The 18,559-nt window shown below is 41.4% G+C and overlaps 1 protein-coding gene across 3 annotated transcripts in view; it reads right to left on the bottom strand.

Moving 5' to 3' along the window:
• LOC123942701 (amine sulfotransferase-like) overlaps positions 1-18,559 on the bottom strand; it is a 72,780-nt gene that overhangs the window by 8,513 nt on the left and 45,708 nt on the right. For 2 of the 3 annotated variants that reach the window (XM_046006793.1, XM_046006795.1), the window contains exons 1-3: positions 8,536-8,661; positions 5,820-5,972; positions 861-1,069 (exon numbers count right to left, since the gene is read on the bottom strand). In XM_046006793.1, the coding sequence (XP_045862749.1) occupies positions 861-1,069; positions 5,820-5,961 (351 nt within the window). In that variant the 5' untranslated portion in view covers positions 5,962-5,972; positions 8,536-8,661. Of the gene's footprint in view, positions 1-860; positions 1,070-5,819; positions 5,973-8,535; positions 8,662-18,559 lie in introns of those variants that run through there. The other variant, XM_046006794.1, reaches the window with a different exon arrangement.

Raw genomic sequence — 18,559 nt, 5'->3', positions numbered from 1 at the left:
GCTCGAATTGCATGGAGCACTGGATGTGGTGCATAAACAATGAATCTTGGAACACTGAAAAAAGTAAAGTAAAATTCAGATGTAAAAACGTAAGAAAAAAGAATTTTGAATAGAACTTCAAGAACTAAATAAATTGTGCTACGAATTGCAAAGTCAATGTCTATACGTTTCTAAATAAATATACCATTTAAAAATGTTAAAAAGATTTAAAAATTAATATGAAATATTATTGATGGTAAAGCATACATTTCAAATAACATTTTAGACGCAAGAAAGAAATAATAGCAGTTTACCTTGTAATTGAACATAGCAGTGATAAAACAAATGCATATTTGAAACATAAAAAAATGAAAGAATATATATTATATGTGATAATATAACACACTCTATAAGGTAAATTAAATGCACATATATATATACTTTCATTTTTTTAATGGCTGCATTCCTTGTATAGTCAGAAAACAAAGGGTGCAAGATACAAATCTGATAGTATAAGAAAAACAGAAGGCTTTTGAAAAATGAAGTAAAGGGGTGACTGAGTGGCTTAGTTGGTTTAGCATCTGCCTTCAATCAAGGTTATGATCCCAGGGTCCTGAGATCAAGCCCAGCCTGGGTATGGTGGGGGGAGGGGGTCCCTGAGCAGCAGGGAGCCTGCTTCTCCCTCAACCTTCCCAGTTTGTTCTCTCCTTCTCTCTCTCTCTTTCAAGTAAATAAAGTCTTTAAAACAAAAAAGAAAACTAAAGTGTGTAAAATGCTACATCTGCGAACAGCTGGATGAGTGCACAGTGTTGATGTCATGAAATGAAATGAAATAATGAAAAAGAGCAGTTAGCTCTCAGCAGTCAAAGTCCATTTCCTACTTTGGCTGTTTTGCTCTTCAGCGCACTGGGAACCAAGTAGTAGGGGAGGTGAGTAGAGAAGAGACGAGGGGATGGTCTTTCCCCAAAATCCACTTTTCGAATGTTGTACTCAAAGAAGGGGACTCGATCCATGGTTTCCAGTTTTCCAGTGCCTTTGCGATGTTCCTCAGAATAAATCAGACTTAATAATTGCTGGCACCAGATGGTTCCTGTAAAGAAATAATTTTGCTTTCAATGATGATTCAAAATGGAGGTGATGGATCATTAATTTTGGTAATCAGAGTTTGTTACTATAAGAAGTACAATGTAATTTCATCTGAATGGAATTGTTAATATATGTAAAGTGCAGTGTGGGAGAAAGAAAACAAACATGGCCTTTCTTTCCTGTTTCAGGAGATGCTCCATATGAAACTCTGTGGACATTTGTCCCACGAATTTATTCACTGACTCTTCTGTGTTTTCTTCTGCTTCATATATGGGATCTTTTAAAGGATCTTCTATGCCTGCCTCTCTACTTCCTTCCCCAATCCCACTGCTAGAACATGAGCCAAAAGAAGCCAAGGAAAAGGAACTCCATGTAAGGAGGCACTTCCCACCTTTCTGCACTTCCCCGCATTTCCTTCCGTACCCATGATCTCCACTTCAGGGCACAGTGTTCATTATAAATCCCTAAAGAGGCCCCGGGACACCCACGTGGAGACAAGAAGGAATTTAAGAAACAAAACAGGTTAACATAGAGAGGGAAGAAAGAGAGAAAGGGAAACCAAAAAACAGTCTCTTAACTCAGAAAACAACTACAAAGAACAGAGGTAAATGACAAGAATCTTGAGATGGAGGAGATCCATAAGAAACTGGAGCACCAACAAGGAAATGACCCATTTACAGGAGGAGGTCACAGCCATTGAGACCAAGCTTGAACAGAGAAGCAGTGACCAGCACAACCTGCTACAGGCCTGCCAGATGCAGGACATCAGGTGGGCACTGTCTAAGGGCACTATGGAAGGCATTAGTGAGGGAAAGCTAATGGGGGAGGATTCAGTGAGTGGTTCCCAGAGAACCTCCAGTTCTCTGTGTGAGAAGCCCTCATTGAGACTGACTACAGAGACCTGAGTGAAGATCCGAGGATGCCCACCCAGGCTTTGGGGATCAAACAGGAGGTGAGTACACTGCAGCAGAAACTGAATGAGCAGCAAGTGTACTCCAGCATTTAGCTGCCCCTGACATGAGAGCCGTGGAAAACCTAGGAAGTGTCTGAGACAAGTTCCAGGAGACCTCAGATCCGTTGGGGGAAGCCCAAAAGCAAGCCAGGAAAGCCAAGCAGGCATTTGAACAGATCAAGAAGGAGCTCCTTGACTGCTTCAATGCTTGCCTTGAATCTGTGGCCACCAACACTAATGAGATCTACAAGCCTTATCTGGCAACAGAGTGTCCAGGCATTTCTGAGCCCATAGAACCCTGAGGAGCCCTACTGGGATGGCACCAGCTACAACTATGTGGCTCCTGGCAAATGCTTCTGGTCTATGGACAACTTGTCAGTGGGTAGAACAGGGGCAGCTCAGGCCTTGCCACAACTACACTAGAAGCCAGCCTCCTTCTTCAACCTGGGTGAGACCGATGCTGCCCTGGATGACACCAGCATTGCCAGGGTGGCAAATTACCTCAAGGAGCAATGAACTTGCCACTTCCAGGCCACTGTCATCTCTATCAAGGAGGCTGAGAGCTTTCTTGCTGTCTACCCTGAGCAAGGGAATTATATGAGCAGCCAAGTCCTGACCTTCCACCTCACCATGTACCCAGATGCCACCGCCAACCCCAAAGAACAGTAGCAATAATTCTGCCCTCCTGCCCTGTCTCTGGCCCTAAGCTACGCCTCTCCCAACCTCTGGATATTTAGCCCCAACCTTCCCCTTCTTCTTGTCCGTAACTGGTATAATCATGGGATTCAGGCACTGCTGACAAGTATCAAGTGGAACAGAGGTGGTATTAGGTCTGGAGCAAAAATTCCTCAGCTACAAGGAGCACCCAGGCCTTTGGAAGGAGGTGCTGAGCTGAACTGAGCTGAATAGGGCCATCTGTCCATTAACCCCATCCCGTCTCCTCGACCTCCCCCCCATCACCCATAATCATGGGTCTCTTGGGTCCCTTGCATCTTACTTGTTTGTGGGTATGTATGTGTGTATATATGTGTCCACGTGTGCATATATGAATGTGTTTGCAAAACAGTAAAGATACTGGGGACCCATCTTAGAAGGAGTCCAGGCTGAATCTGATTTGAAGAGAGCTCTATGTGACAGCACCCCAGTGCTGGGCAGAGGTATTCAGGACCTCACTGAAATCAGTCAGGTGAAACTGCCCTCCTTCACTCATTCGTGTTTTCATTCATCTGTGTATTGACCAGGCATATCCTGAGCATTCTTTGTCAGACTCTTTTCTCAAAATACAGAGCTGAATCAGATATGATCTCTACCCTCCTACTGAGGAGATGCAGTGGGTTCCTGATTTCTCAGGTCAGTGGAATCATATTCATACATGCTTTGAATGACAGAAGAGGATGATCACTTCCAGGCTTCCTGAGCTGAAGCTTGATGAATTGATAGGATTTGGTTGGGCACTAGGAGCAGAGCCTGGGGTCCAAGGACAGACAGCTATGAGTTCTAGTCCCTTTTTTAAATCACTTACTAGTATGGACTCTGAAAAACAACCTGAGCGTTTTGAAGAGGGGAGGGTTGGGAGGTTGGGGAGCCAGGTGGTGGGTATTAAGGAGGACACGTATTGCATGGAGCACTGGGTGTGGTGCAAAAACAATGAATCCTGGTATGCTGAAAAGAAATAAAAAGTAAATAAATAAATAAATAAAAGTTAAAAAAAATCACTTACTAGTTTGATGTTGGGCAAGCAAGTCTTTCGACTTTTTGTGCCTCCATTTCCTCATCTGTAAAAATGGAGCTAACAACACGACCTACCCCATAGGATTCAATGATGTCAAGCTCCTTGCTGGGGGCCTTATCTGTGCTTGGAGCCTAGTATGCGCTGACCCATCAGAAGACAAGCCTTCTCATTCCTAGACCCCTGAGGGCTCTGATCCCAATTGCTGGGGACAGAAGGAGCCTCCAAATCTGGGACATGCTAAATGCCTTGGTTACTGAGAAAGTTCCAGGACCCACCTGGGATTTACCTGGTAAGGGAAGGGCCTAAGGAAGCCTCTAGCTTCAATCATGTATGGTATCCAGGTGCCTGGGCTCCAACCTGGTTGTGAGGAAGTGGAGGAGAGGTAGCCTGCGCCACATCCTGGCCGAATGTGTGTGACGCTCCCTCTGGGAACTAAGTGTGTCAGCTGCAGGGACTGTGCAGAGGAAGCACAGCCTGCTGCCATGAGGTCAGCATTTGCTTGTTCACGTACACTGTCAGACCGTCACCTTGTCCTAACTGACTACTGCATTCTTGTTTTGTAAATGTTCAACCAGATCTAATTACTCAAGTGTCAGATAAATCCATTCTCTAAGACATAGATTTATAAAACATCCAGCCCCTTTCGACTACCATTGGCCGTCCCTCTCAAACTGCTGTTACATATGCTAGACTCTTTTAAGACTTTGATATATATATGAGTTCATTGAAACTATTACGGTGTATTTAATACAAATGGTATATTGAGTCATTCTGCAATTTGCTTTCTTCACTTAACATTGTTTCTGAGATCTATGCATGTTGTTTTCGCTAAACGGAGCTTCAACTCATCCTTTGCAACTGCCTAATAGAGTGTGATTATATGACTCTAACGCACCTTCCCCATTTCTTTTGTGATAACTAGTTAAGACAGTTTTCCACTTTTGGTATTACAAAATGTGACACAGGAACCTTGTGTGTGTGTGTGTGTTTACCAAGGGTTGCTTCCTTGAAGTTCAATGCAGAGTCATAGGCTACTCATACTTTTGTTTTAAACAGATACTTCTAAATTGCTCCCTTGTACTGTGACTTATATTTTGCTTGAGCTTGTCCTAAGTGTAACATGGTTATCTCCTTTAGATTCATCCTACCTAGTGACATCTGTAAACCCACGGATTTGATGTGCTAATCATATATTTTTCTTATACATATGGAAAGGCATAACTGGAAAAAGTTTTCTGTACAGCAAAGAGAACTATCCACAAAATGAAAAGGCAGCCTATTGAAAGGGAAAAATATTTGGAAATCATTTATGATTGGGGTTAATATAAAAACAAATCAAGAACTCATACGACACAATAGCAAATATAACAAAGACAATTAAAACATGAGCAAAGGCTCTGAATAGACGTGCATGTATATATACACGCACAACGATGAACGTATGCATTTTACACATGTCCATATGTTTCAGTCTGATCTGAGTGCTATAGCAAAAGTACCCCCAAATAGTTGGGGATTATTACAAACTTTGGAAATAGTCTAAGTTAATTTCCTTCTTCCCATGCACTTGGTTATTAGATATAATTTCAACCCTCTGTCCAAAGTAGCTGCCTAAATGGTAAATGTTTCTGCAACCTCTCCAAGCCCTCTTTAGCACCTTAGTGTTTGACAGGGTGTCTTCAACATAGTTACTTCAGCATTTTCTCCGTTTTCTTGTTCACATCAAAAATAACTTCTAGGGACACCTGGGGGGCTCAGTCAGTTAAGCATCTGCCTTCAGGTCAGGTCATGATCCCAGGGCCCTGCCACTCCCTCTGCCTGCCGCGCCCTCTGCTTGTGTGCTCTCTTGCTGTCTCAGTCTCTCTGACAGATAAATAAATAAATAAATCTTAAAATAATAACTTCTAGCTACATTGTAAAAGACCTACTTCAGAAGATATTCAGGTGACACTATAATATCCAATAGATAAGGTGATATGTCCATATAGAATACTACTACAAAAACAGAGTTCCCACATTATAAAAGTATCATGTTACTTCTTAGATTAACTATTAGAATAGAGAACTCACCAGATTTGGGGTATGTGACTATGAAGACATCATTTTCTCTGATTTCAAAATTATCTAAATTTTCTATAAAGCCAATATCAACTAGTGAACGATTAAAATGATATCCTTTAAATTTGAATAAGAATTTCTCCATGTCTTCCATACTTCAGTCACCTGCAAAAGAGAGACAAAACGATTGGAAAGAAATTGGTAACATTTTATGTTTTCTTAAAACCACCTCTTCTCAGTTGTTGACCATATGCTGAGAAAAGAAACTGGTATCTTCTTTTCTTTTTTTTTTTTTTTTTTTTTTTTAAAGATTTTATTTATTTGAGAGAGACAGAGAGAGAGAGATCACAAGTAGGCAGAGAGGCCGGCAGAGAGAGGAGGAAGCAGGCTCCCTGCGGAGCAGAGAGCCTGATGCGGGGCTCGATCCCAGGACCCTGAGATCATGACCTGAGCCGAAGGCAGCAGCTTAATCCACTGAGCCACCCAGGCGCCCCGGTATCTTCTTTTCTTCACAGTCACTGAAAACTGGCTGGCTCTGAAAGTTACTGTCCTGGGTTCTGAGTGTGAGTTTGCTCCAATGCCAGGAGCCAGCTGTTCACGTGCGAGAGGTTAGTTTTTGGGTTTTTTTTATAGCTACAAGAAAAATGATTTGAAAATAATTTTTTTCAAGATTTTATTTATTTATTTGACAGACAGAGATCACAAGTAGGCAGAGAGGCAGGCAGAGAGAGAGGAGGAAGCAGGCTTCCTGCTGAGCAGATAGCCCGATGCGGGACTCGATCCCAGGACCCTGGGATCATGACCTGAGCCGAAGCAGTGGCTTTAACCCACTGAGCCACCCAGGCGCCCCTCAAAATAATTTTTGTAGTTGCAAAAAGATACTTTAATCAGAAAGCATACATATATGTATACACACACACATACAAATGAACAAACAGTTGGACTTGAACAGGCTTCAGACACACTTGTCTACCAGCACTCCTTCAATACCTGGGCATTTTCCCCCCCATAACTGAAGTACAATTGGTAACTTTCAGCAGGTTTCTAGAAGCTTTTCTTTATATATTTTCTGGGTGGGAGTTGTCTATTCATGATCTCTTTGGTAACTTTAAATTTTGTTTTCTTTCTTCACATGCCACTTGTTTAGAATAATTGGGGTAGTGTAAGCATGAGTTAACAAACGTGACTGTCATCCAAGAAGTCTGACAAACTGCATGTGAGCAGTTCAGCTCTCCATTATGACAAGTAAACAAGGGCACAAAGTCAAAGTCTGAGAGAAAACACTCAAATAATGGTTGACACACAGAAAGTGCAAATGTAGTCTCAAGAGTCATCATTTATGTGTACTTTTCGCCATTCATTATTACCCCTCACTGACCATATGGAAGATAATCTTTAAGGCTATGAATCCTGAGGTTCCAGTGGACTTGGGGGTTCTTCAGATGACTTTTTTTCTGATTCCCAAAGTAGTTGGACATAGGAACAGCAGAGAAAATCAGAGCTTCAGCATCCCACAATTTGAAAGCAATTCCAGGATGACCCAGGAAGGGTCATTATAAGACAAAAGGAAATGAGAAATCTTTAAAATATATTGTGACAGTCACACTGTTAATAAAAGACTGTGGACTGAAGACTCTCTTTACAAAGGAGATTTGGGAAAGCTGCAAAGTAGTTGGAATCATGATGAACTGGTAGCCAGGGAAGAAAGGGGAACCAGACAGGGAAGGGTAGAAGAAGAGAGAGGAGATAAGTTATTCTGCCACTAGAGTTACTTAAGGCTCCTCATCTTTGACATCCTCAGTGTTCAAAGAAACAACCTAATTTATGACTCCATACCCATTGGGCTCTAATGTTAACTTCCATTATCAAGGAGCACTGGCTCCCTAACAGTAGCCAGTTCCATGACTTGGGATCAAAACAATACCAATGAGCCTTAACATCTTGACTTTTTCTTGGAGGAAACATAATTCTACCACCTTATACTCTACTTATATTAGATCCTAGCAAAATTACTACACTCGTGGTGAATTAAATATTTCTTTTAGTGTATGTTCTTAAATGTCTAAATAAATATTTAGAATCAGAAAATGGCCCAGTTCGTTGAAAATCAAAGCCCAAGAAGACAGTGTAGTCTTGCTTCCTGCAGAGGAGCTGATACCTTACCCATTTGTAGCCTAGTGTTTACAAAAACACCAAACACCTAAAACTGCATAACTAGTGAGTACAGACAAGAGAAAGGAAGCAGAGAGTATGTTATCCCAAAAAGTATCAATTTGGCATGTGGATGATGTTTAATTGCAAGCAATTAAGACCCAGCAGACTCACAATAGCTTTCTACCTTCTGCTTAAAAGGATTTAGATAGGGAGCTTCATCAGGTATAGAGCTCCTACCACATGTAGCTTTTTCTTACAGAAAGTCTCTTTTGGTGGCATGGTACACATCTCTACCACATCTGGGCTCTCCTCAACTTCCTGTGAATTGTCTTCCTCCTCCTTGATTTCTGAAGCATTTCACCCTCTTCTCCTTACCTTAGGATGATTTATAAGCCTAAAATATCAGACTGCCTTTAACTCATCATGACTGTGTGGGTCTCCCACACACATGTAGTTATATTTCTCTTCTGTGAATTTATCTGACTCATGACAATTTGATTATTAGACCATCCAGAGAACCTGGAAGGGAGAAGGGAAAAGAGTTTCATCCCCAAGCTGGAATGAAGCTACTCACCTTAGAGTTCTTTGAAATGAAGGATGAACTTCTGATATAAAGGCAAGTGAGAAGAACAATTGTGTGCTACTGAAGGAGAAAGACACAGGTAAAAACTACGTTTTGCACTGAGATTTAATACTTCACCAGTTAGAGTTCCCAGAATCAATAAATCACTAAAAGGGAGGGGTTAGGCTGATGTTATCCATTAGATCGTCCAAAGGTTTAGTGAATAGCACTGAGGCATAGCCATAAATATTTGAAGGTAAATGCTTCAAGCAAATCAACGATACTGGGCAGATTTTAAAGTCTCTGCTTTTGAATTATAGCAGAAAACATGCATGTATTTGCTTGCTTTCCCACTCATTATACTCTAATAGCCCGAGATCAGTAGTAGAATGGATAAGGTTGCTGCTTATTCAATAGCAGGAGTATTGGTGTCTTTAATTCTTTGTGTTGTGTCTTATGGAACAGAATAGAGAAAAAGTAGTATGAAGAATTGAGAAGTTGAGGGGAGAAATCCATGTCTGCAAGAAGAAAGTACATGTATTTTGAGGGATTAGGCACTTTCCCATATTCCACAATGTGTTGGGCACAAATGTAATATCATTTAACTAACAATCACCACTTGCCTGTATTAAACCCCTCAAAAGTCTTACTGTTGGCGAGGTCGTCATACCACTATACCACAGAGCAGGAGATAGATCCTGGGGTTGGCTCCTCAGGGACTGTTTTGTGTCCTCTTTCTCAGGGGTTCCACACTCTGTCTAGTTTGTCCTCCAAATAGAATGGTCATAAACGCTAGACATTCAAAGATTTATTCAAATTCCCTTTCGATGTATGTGGATTATTGACCCCAGATGCTGCTTCTCTTCTATTGTTACCTCTTCCTGAATAGTAAACATCTCTTCACATCCACACAGATAAACCACCACTCTCTGGCATTTGTTGCTATCATGGCATACACACTATCAGATTTGGAACATGACTCAAGCCCTTCCTAACCCATGTCTTCTCACCCCTCTTCTGTAAACACTCCACCAAAAAAAGGTAGCTTGTATCTCTCACCTAGAATGACTCTCAGGTACTTTCGAGTTCATCTTTGGATTCTTCTTTCCTATTGTCACCTTTCATTAAATAAAAATTTAATCTACATAAGGCTTTAATCCCTTTTGTTGGAGAAGTTTTACTGCCCAGAAAATAAGTGTTTATTGTGAGGAAATTTCACCTGGCAGTTAAGACTTCTCCTCACAGTGTTCTCTAGATTAAAATGTAACACATTCCATGAAGCAAAAGTTGGTAGCAAGACAGGAAACAATGTGTGTTGGAGAGGTTGTGGAGAAAGGGGAACCCTCTTACACTGTTGGTAGGAATGCAAGTTGGTGCAGCCACTCTGGAGAACAGTGTGGAGATTCCTCAAGAAATTAAAAGTAGAGTTTCCCTATGACCCTGAAATTGCACTACTGGGTATTTACCCCAAAGATATAGATGTAGTGAAAAGAAGAGCCATCTGTACCCCAATGTTTATAGCAGCAATGCCCACAGTCGCCAAACTGTGGAAAGAACTGAGATGCCCTTCAATGGACGAATGGATAAGGAAGATGTGGTCCATATACACAATGGAGTATTATGCCTCCATCAGAAAGGATGAATACCCAACTTTTGTAGCAACATGGACGGGACTGGAAGAGATTATGCTGAGCGAAATAAGTCAAGCAGAGAGAGTCAAGTATCATATGGTTTCACTTATTTGTGGAGCATAACAAAGAACATGGAGGACATGGGGAGATGGAGAGGAAAAGGGAGTTGTGGGAAATTGGAAGGGGAGAAGAACCATGAGAGACTATGGACTCTGAAAAACAACCAGAGGGTTTTGAAGGGGCGGGGGGGGGGGGGGTGTGGGAGGTTGGGGAACCAGGTGGAGGGTAATAGAGAGGGCATGAATTACATGGAGCACTAGTTGTGGTGCAAAAATAATGAGTACTGTTACACTGAAAATAAATAAATTAATTAAAAAATACTCAAGTGTCTGATAGCCATTTGTATGTCTTCATTGGAGAAGTGTCTGTTCATATCTTCTGCCCATTTTTTGATATGATTATCTCTTTTGTGTGTGTGTTGAGTTTGAGGGATTCTTTATAGATCCTGGATATCAACCTTTTGTCTGTACTGTCATTTGGAAATATCTTCTCCCATTCTGTGGGTTGCCTTTTTGTTTTGTTGACTGTTTCCTTTGCTGTGCAGAAGCTTTTGATCTTGATGAAGTCCCAAAAGTTCATTTTCGCTTTTGTTTCCTTGGCCTTTGGAGACATATCTTGAAAGAAGTTGCTGTGGCTGATATCGAAGAGGTTACTGCCTATGTTCTCCTCTAGTATTCTGATGGATTCCTGTCTCACGTTTAGGTCTTTTATCCACTTCGAGTTTATCTTTGTGTACGGTGTAAGAGAATGGTCGAGTTTCATTCTTCTACATATAGCTGTCCAGTTTTCCCAGCACCATTTATTGAAGAGACTGTCTTTTTTCCACTGTACATTTTTTCCTGTTTTGTCGAAGATTATTTGACCATAGAGTTGAGGGTCCATATCTAGGCTCTCCACTCTGTTCCACTGGTCAATGTGTCTGTTTTTATGCCAGTACCATGCTGTCTTGGTGATCACAGCTTTGTAGTAAAGCTTGAAATTGGGTAACGTGATGCCACCAGTTTTGTTTTTGTTTTTCAACATTTCCTTAGCAATTCGGGGTCTCTTCTGATTTCATACACATTTTAGGATTATTTGCTCCACCTCTTTGAAAAATGCCAGTGGAATTTTGATCGGAATGGCATTAAAAGTATAGATTGCTCTAGGCAGTATAGACATTTTAACGATGTTTATTCTTCCAATCCAAGAGCATGGAACAGTCTTCCATCTTTTTGTGTCTTCTTCAATTTCTTTCATGAGTGTTCTGTAGTTCCTCGAGTACAGGTCCTTTACCTCTTTGGTTAGATTTATTCCCAGGTATCTTATGGTTCTTGGTGCTATAGTCAATGGAATTGATTCTCTAATTTCCCTTTCTGTATTTTCATTGTTAGTGTATAAGAAAGCCACTGATTTCTGTACATTGACTTTGTATCCTGCCACGTTACTGAATTGCTGTATGAGTTCTAGTAGTTTGGGGGTGGAGTCTTTGGGGTTTTCCATATAAAGAATCATGTCATCTGCGAAGAGAGAGAGTTTGACTCCTTCCTTGCCAATTTGGATACCTTTTATTTCTCTTTGTTGTCTGATTGCTGTTGCTAGGACTTCTAATACTATGTTGAACAAGAGTGGTGAGAGTGGGCATCCTTGTCGTGTTCCTGATCTCAACAGGAAGGCTGCAAGCTTTTTCCCATTGAAGATGATATTTGCTGTGGGTTTTTCATAGATAGATTTTATGAAGTTCAGGAATGTTCCCTCTATCCCTATACTTTGAAGCGTTTTCATCAGGAACGGATGCTGGATTTTGTCAAATGCTTTTTCTACATCCATTGAGAGGACCATGTGGTTCTTTTCTCTTCTCTTATTGATGTGTTCTATCACACTGATTGATTTGCGAATGTTAAACCAACCTTGTAACACAGGGATGAATCCCACCTGGTCATGGTGGATAATCTTTTTAATGTGCTGCTGGATCCCGTTTGCTAGGATCTTGTTGAGAATCTTTGCATCCATATTCATCAGTGATATTGGTCTGAAATTCTCCTTTTTGGTAGGGTCTTTGCCTGGTTTGGGGATCAGGGTAATGCTGGCTTCATAAAAAGAGTCTGGAAGTTTTCCTTCTGCTTCAATTGTTTGGAACAGCTTCAGGAGAATTGGTGTTATTTCTTCTTTGAAAGTTTGGTAGAATTCCCCAGGGAATCCATCAGGTCCTGGGCTCATGTTTTTTGGGAGGTTTTTGATCTATGCTTCAATCTTGTACTAGATATCGGTCTATTCAGGTTGTCAATTTCTTCCTGGTTCAATTTTGGGAGTTTGTAGTTTTCCAGGAGTGCATCCATTTCATCTAGGTTGCTTAGCTTATTGGCATATAACTGTTGGTAATAATTTCTGATGATTGTTTCTATTTCCTTGGTGTTAGTTGTGATCTCTCCCTTTTCATTCATAATTTTATTAATTTGGGCTTTCTCTCTTTTCTTTTGGATTAGTGTGGCCAATGGTTTATCAATCTTATTGATTCTTTCTAAAAACCAGCTTCTAGTTTCATTGATACGTTCTACTGTATCTCTCGTTTCTACCTCATTGATCTCTGCTCTAATCTTGATTATTTCCCTTCTTGCATGTGGAGTTGGTTTGATTTGTTGTTGATTCTCTAGTTCTTTAAGGTGTAGAGACAGCTGGTGTATTCTGGATTTTTCAATGTTTTTGAGGGAGGCTTGGATGGCTATGTATTTCCCCCTTAGAACCGCCTTTGCTGTATCCCATCGGTTTTGGACTGAAGTGTCTTCGTTCTCATTGGTTTCCATGAATTTTTTAAGTTCGTCTTTGATCTCCTGGTTGATCCAAGCATTCTTAAGCAAGGTGGTCTTTAGCTTCCAGGTGTTTGAGTTCCTTCTGAACTTTTCCTTGTGATTGAGTTCCAGTTTCAAAGCATTGTGATCTGAGGATATGCAGGGAATAATGTCAGTCTTTTGGTATCGGTTGAGTCCTGCTTTGTGACCCAGTATGTGGTCTCTTCTGGAGAAGGTTCCATGTGCACTTGAGAAGAATGAGTATTCTGTTGTTTTAGGGTGGAATGTTCTGTATATGTCTATGAGGTCCATCTGGTCCTATGTTTCATTCAATGCTCTTATTTCTTTATTAATTTTCTGCTTCAATGATCTGTCTATTACTGAGAGAGGCATGTTAAGATCTCCTACTGTTAATGTATTCATATCAATATGACTCTTTATCTTGATTAATAGTTTTCTTATATACTTGGCTGCTCCCATATTGGGGGCGTAGATATTTACAATTGTTAGATCATCATCGTGGATAGTCCCATTAAGAATTATGTAGTGTCCTTCTGTATCTCTGACTACAGTCTTTAGTTTAAAATCTAATTTATCTCATATGAGAACTGCTACCCGGCCTTCTTTTGAGGCCCGTTGGCATGAAAGATGCTTCTCCACCCCTTCACTTGCAGTCTGGGTGTATCCTTAGGTTCAAAATGGGTCTACTGTAGACAACATATGGATGGGTCCTGTCTTTTTATCCAATCTGTAACCCTGTGTCATTTTATGGGTGCATTTAGGCCATTCACATTGAGAGTGATTATTGAGAGATAGGTTTTTATTGACATCGTGCTACCTTTGAAGTCTTTCTGTCTGTAGATTGTCTCTATATTTCTGTTCAATGATATTCTTAGGATTTTTCTCTTTTATAGGACCCCCCCCCCCTTAATATTTCCTGCAGTGTCGGCTTGGTGGTTGCATAGTCTTTTAAGCCTTGCCGGTCTTGGAAACTCTTTATCTCTCCATCCATTTTAAATGTCAGTCTTGGCTGCATGTTCTTCTCATTTAGTACTCTGAATATATTTTGCCAGCCCTTCCTGGCTTGCTAGGTCTCTGTGGAAAGGTCTGACGTTATTCTAATGGGCTTTCCTCTGTATGTACGGAGCTTCTTTGTCCTAGCTGCTTTTAAGAGGGTCTGTCTTGAAACATAATTCCTCATTTTAACTATAAGGTATTGTGAGGACTTTCGAGAATCTAAAATCTTGGGAGGAAATCTCTCTGCCTCTAGTACATGAATGTTGTTTCCATTCGTGAGATTGGTAAATTTTTCATAGACAACTTCTTCCACTATATCTTCTAGACTTCTTTTTCCTCCCCTTCAGGGATTCCAATAATTCTGATGTTGGAACGTTTCATGGCATCATTTATTTCCCTGATTCTGTTTTTGTGGCTTCTAAGCTGTTTGTTCCAGGCTTCCTCCTGATCCTTTCTCTCTATCTGTTTGTCCTCCAGATCACTAATTCTATCTTCTGTCTCAATTACCCTAGCTTTTAGAGAATTTAGATTAGATTGGAACTCATTGAGAGCATTTTGAACATCATCCCTGGTGGCCTTCAGTCCTGCCCTAACATTGTGAACATCATCCCTGGTGGCTTTCAGTTCTGCCCTAATCAATTCTGTTTGGTCATCCATGGCTTTCTCCAACCTAGCTATTGCCTGGATAATTGTTAGTCTGAATTCCTTTTCCGACATATTGTCTATGTTGATAGCCATTAGCTCTGTTGCAGAAGGTCCATCCTCTGTATTTTTCTTCTGTTGGGTATTCCTCCTCCTAGTCATTTTGGTAAGAGATGACTGAACAGATGCAGCTGGATTTATCGATTGTGGTGCAGTCAAGGTGCACCCTGGAATGCTTCTGTGCAATCAGGGTTCCCCAACCAAATGAGAGAAAAAAGAAAAGAAAAAGAAATAGAGAAGAAGAAAGAAAGAAAAAAAAAAGGAAAAGAAAAAAGGAAAAAAAAGAGAGAGAGAGACAGGAAAAAAAGGGAAGATAAAAGAGAAGGCTCAGCCCAAATGGGCCCCAAGGTAAGATTTATGAAGTATACAAACAAAAACAGACAAACAAAAAGACTGATAAAAGTATATGGCAAGAGAAAAAAATATATATATATACATAAGCAAAAAAAGGGAAGAACCTCATCAGAAAGAACCCCATGTATAAGATTTATATATTATCAGGACAAACACAAATTCACAGAAACACTGGCAGAAGGAAAAATTGGGAGAGTGGTTATAAATTCTCAGTGTGGGTGAGAAAGATTATTTTGATTCTTCCTGGATGTATCTTGATGTTTTTGTTAAGGGACTCAACTTTCCTAAGTTACAGGGGGATTAGAAATTGTTTTGCCTATAGGGGTAGCATTGATTGGGGATCGGGGATTACCTTGAAGTTTAACTCTATATGTATAGTAGAAAATAAAAATTAAAAAAGAATAAACTAGACTAAACTAAGTTAAAATTAAAAAAGAATTAAAAAAAAAAGAAAAGCAAAAGAAAAACACGGGTGTATGTATCAAAATGTTCAGATTAGAAGGTTATTAAGGAATTTGATGTACTGGACATCTCAGTGTGATGGTAGATAGGTTAAAAAATTACCTGTATGTATTAAAATAAAAAAAGAACCAGAATATTGGTAAAGAGTTAAAAATAAAAGTTGTATTTATGAAGTAGTGGTGGTTGTTCTCTTGTAGTCTTTTTTTTTTTTTTCTTCCTTCCTGGTTGGTTTTCTGGGGGAGGGGCCTGCCACGTGGGTTTTCAGACAATGATGTTCCCTGAGTTAGATCCTCCCGCTCCCCTCAAGGGGGTGGGCTCTGAGGAAACTGTTTTTTTCAGGCTTTTGTTCTCTGGGGGTTTTTATGTTCTTTCATCTGTTTTCTCTCGCCTTGACAGCTTTTGATGGCTTTTGGAGTTTTAGAGGAGAGCAAACTGCACTCCGACCTCCCTGTCAGAGAGAAGCCTCGGAATGCTCTGCAGAGCTGCTGGCAGAGTTGGTTCTGAGTCACGGTCCCTGGGGATGCAGGAGCTCCTCGTTGTACCCAATACCAGGGCAGCGGCAGCTGTCTAGGCAGTTCCAGACTGCCAGAGAGGTTCCAAGCAGAGATCGCACACTGAGATTTTCCCGCTGTCCCAGGCTGGGAATGTCTGGTTTTTCTGGATGCCAGAGCTCCAGGCTAGCACCTATGAGCACCTCTCCCAAGGGAGGGTGTGGGATGTGTGCATTTCAGGATTGCCGTCTGGCCAGGCTCCCAGCCTCTCATGGGAGCCGGACCCCACTTGTTCTCTGGCACGCTGGCGGCTAGGTGCACTGGCGGGTCAGGGACTGAGACCTGATTTCTCGCACCTGATTTCGCCGCACTCTCTCAGCACCAGGGGAGGCTGTCCTGGGTCCGGGGACTTAGGTCCCTGTCCCTAACTGCCCAGATTCCCACTATTTCCCCCCACGATCCTTTGCTCTTTGTTTTTTGAGTGCTTTCAGTCAGACTCCAAGTTAATGCTGGTCCCCAGACGCAGGGCACTTTCGTATTGGGGTATTACTTTCCAATTGGTCGCCTCTGGTGGCTCCCTCCCCCTTTTGTTTATCTTCCAATATCAGTCCGATGCTCCCAGTCTGCTTTACCTGCCACTGGCGTCTGCTGCTCCTGTAGAGATCCAGACGTGTATAATTCTGATCTCAGGCTGATTTCATGGGTGGTCAGAGTTCTTTGGTAGGTAATCAGCTCACTTTAGGGTACAGGTTGAAATGGTGCCTCCTCCTACTTCCCCACCATCTTGACTCTGAATATCTGGAATCCCAATTATTCTAATGTTGTGTCGTCTTATGGTGTCACTTATCTGTTGAATTCTCTCCTCGTGGTCCAGTATTTGTTTGTCTCTCTTTTGCTCAGCTTCTTTATTCTCTGTCATTTGGTCTTCTATGTTACTAATTCTTTCTTCTGCCTCATTTATCTGAGCACTAAGAGCTTCCATTTTTTACTGCACCTCATTATTAGCCTTTTTGTTTTCAATTTGGTTAGATTTTAGTCCCTTTATTTCTCCAGAAAAGGCTTTTATCTCTCCAGAGAGGATTTCTCTAATATCTTCCATGCCTTTTTCAAGCCCAGCTAGAACCTTGAGAATCGTCATTCCGAACTCTAGATCTGTCATATTACCAATGCCTGTATTGATTAGGTCCCTAGCCTTCATTACTGCTTCTTGTTCTTCTTTTTTCCTCCTTGTCATTTTCTCCAGATAAGTATATGTAAACGAGCAAATGAAATGTTAAAAGGGTGGCAAGAACCCCAGGGAAATGTGCTTTAATCAAGTCAAATGAGACCCCAAATCGTGGGAGGGAGAAAGGGGATAAACAAGAAAAAAAAAAAAAGAAAACATAAGGAAAAAATATTTTAAAAAGAAAATACATGTATTTACAAAAATATAGTTAGATACAATGGATGGTAAAATATGACTATAATAATGAAGGTTCAAAAAATTATTATTATTATTTTTTGTAAGGTATTGTTAAGATAAACTAGTTAAAAAAGAAAAAAGTTAAAAAAGGAAAAGGTAAAAGTTTAAAAAAAATTAGTAGAAGAGAAAAGAAAAAAAATTAACTGCAAGACTAAGGAATCATGGGGAAAAAGCCATGAATTCCTTGCTTTGCTTTCTCTTCCTCTGGAATTCCACTGTTCTCCTTGGTAAGTGAAGCTGGGCTTGTCTGGGTTTCTTCTTGATCTTCTGGGGGAGGGGCCAGTTGTAGTGACTCTCAAGTGTCTTTGCCCGAGGTGGAATTGCCCCGCCCTTATCAGGAGCCAGGCTAAGTAATCCGCTGGGGTTCGCTTTCGGGAGCTTTTGTTCCCTGAGCGCTTTCAGTAGAGTTCAGGAGGATGGGTATGCTAATGGCGGCCTCCAGATCTCTGGCCCGGAGGAGCTGAGAGCTCGGGGTCCCGTTCCTCATTTAGCCCTCAGAGAAAAGCACCCAATTGCTCCTGTTTTTCTGGCCTCTGGTTGCGTTTGGAGAAAAGTGCCAGGTCGCTTGCGCCTGGAGAAAAGCGCTCGGTTGCTTCCTTTTCTGTGGCCTCTGGCCGCACTCTGAGCTCACCCAGCCTGCAACCAGTTCAAGGTAACCGAGAGCTGAGAGCTCACTCCTTGGCTTTGTTGCTGTAGCCGGCTTCTCCGCTTTAATACCTGCAGGCTCTGTGACACTCAGACACCCCGAATCCTTCTGTGACCCTGTGGGACCTGGGGTCACGCTGACCCCGCATGGGCTTCACCCAGGTTTAGCCTCTGGAGTTATATCCCTCAGTGGAGCGGACTTTTAAAAATCCTGATTTAGTGCTCCGTTGCTCCACCGCTTGCCGGGAGCCGGCCGCTCCCCCAGCAGTCTACCTTCCCATTGCTTCGGACTCACTTCTTGGCAGGTCCTACCTTTCAGAAAATGATCATTTTTCTGTTTCTATAATTGTTGCTCTTTTCTTCAATTTCCCGCTGGATTTGTAGGTGTTCACAAGGTTTAGGTAAACTATCTAGCTGATCTGCTACCTGAAGTCATCTCAGCCTGCT

The sequence above is a fragment of the Meles meles genome, chromosome 5 (assembly GCF_922984935.1).
Source record: "Meles meles chromosome 5, mMelMel3.1 paternal haplotype, whole genome shotgun sequence".
In the NCBI taxonomy this organism is placed as follows: Eukaryota; Metazoa; Chordata; class Mammalia; order Carnivora; family Mustelidae; genus Meles; species Meles meles.
The sequence above is the reverse complement of the archived record's forward strand: the minus strand, read 5'-3'. Positions and strand labels throughout refer to the sequence as shown.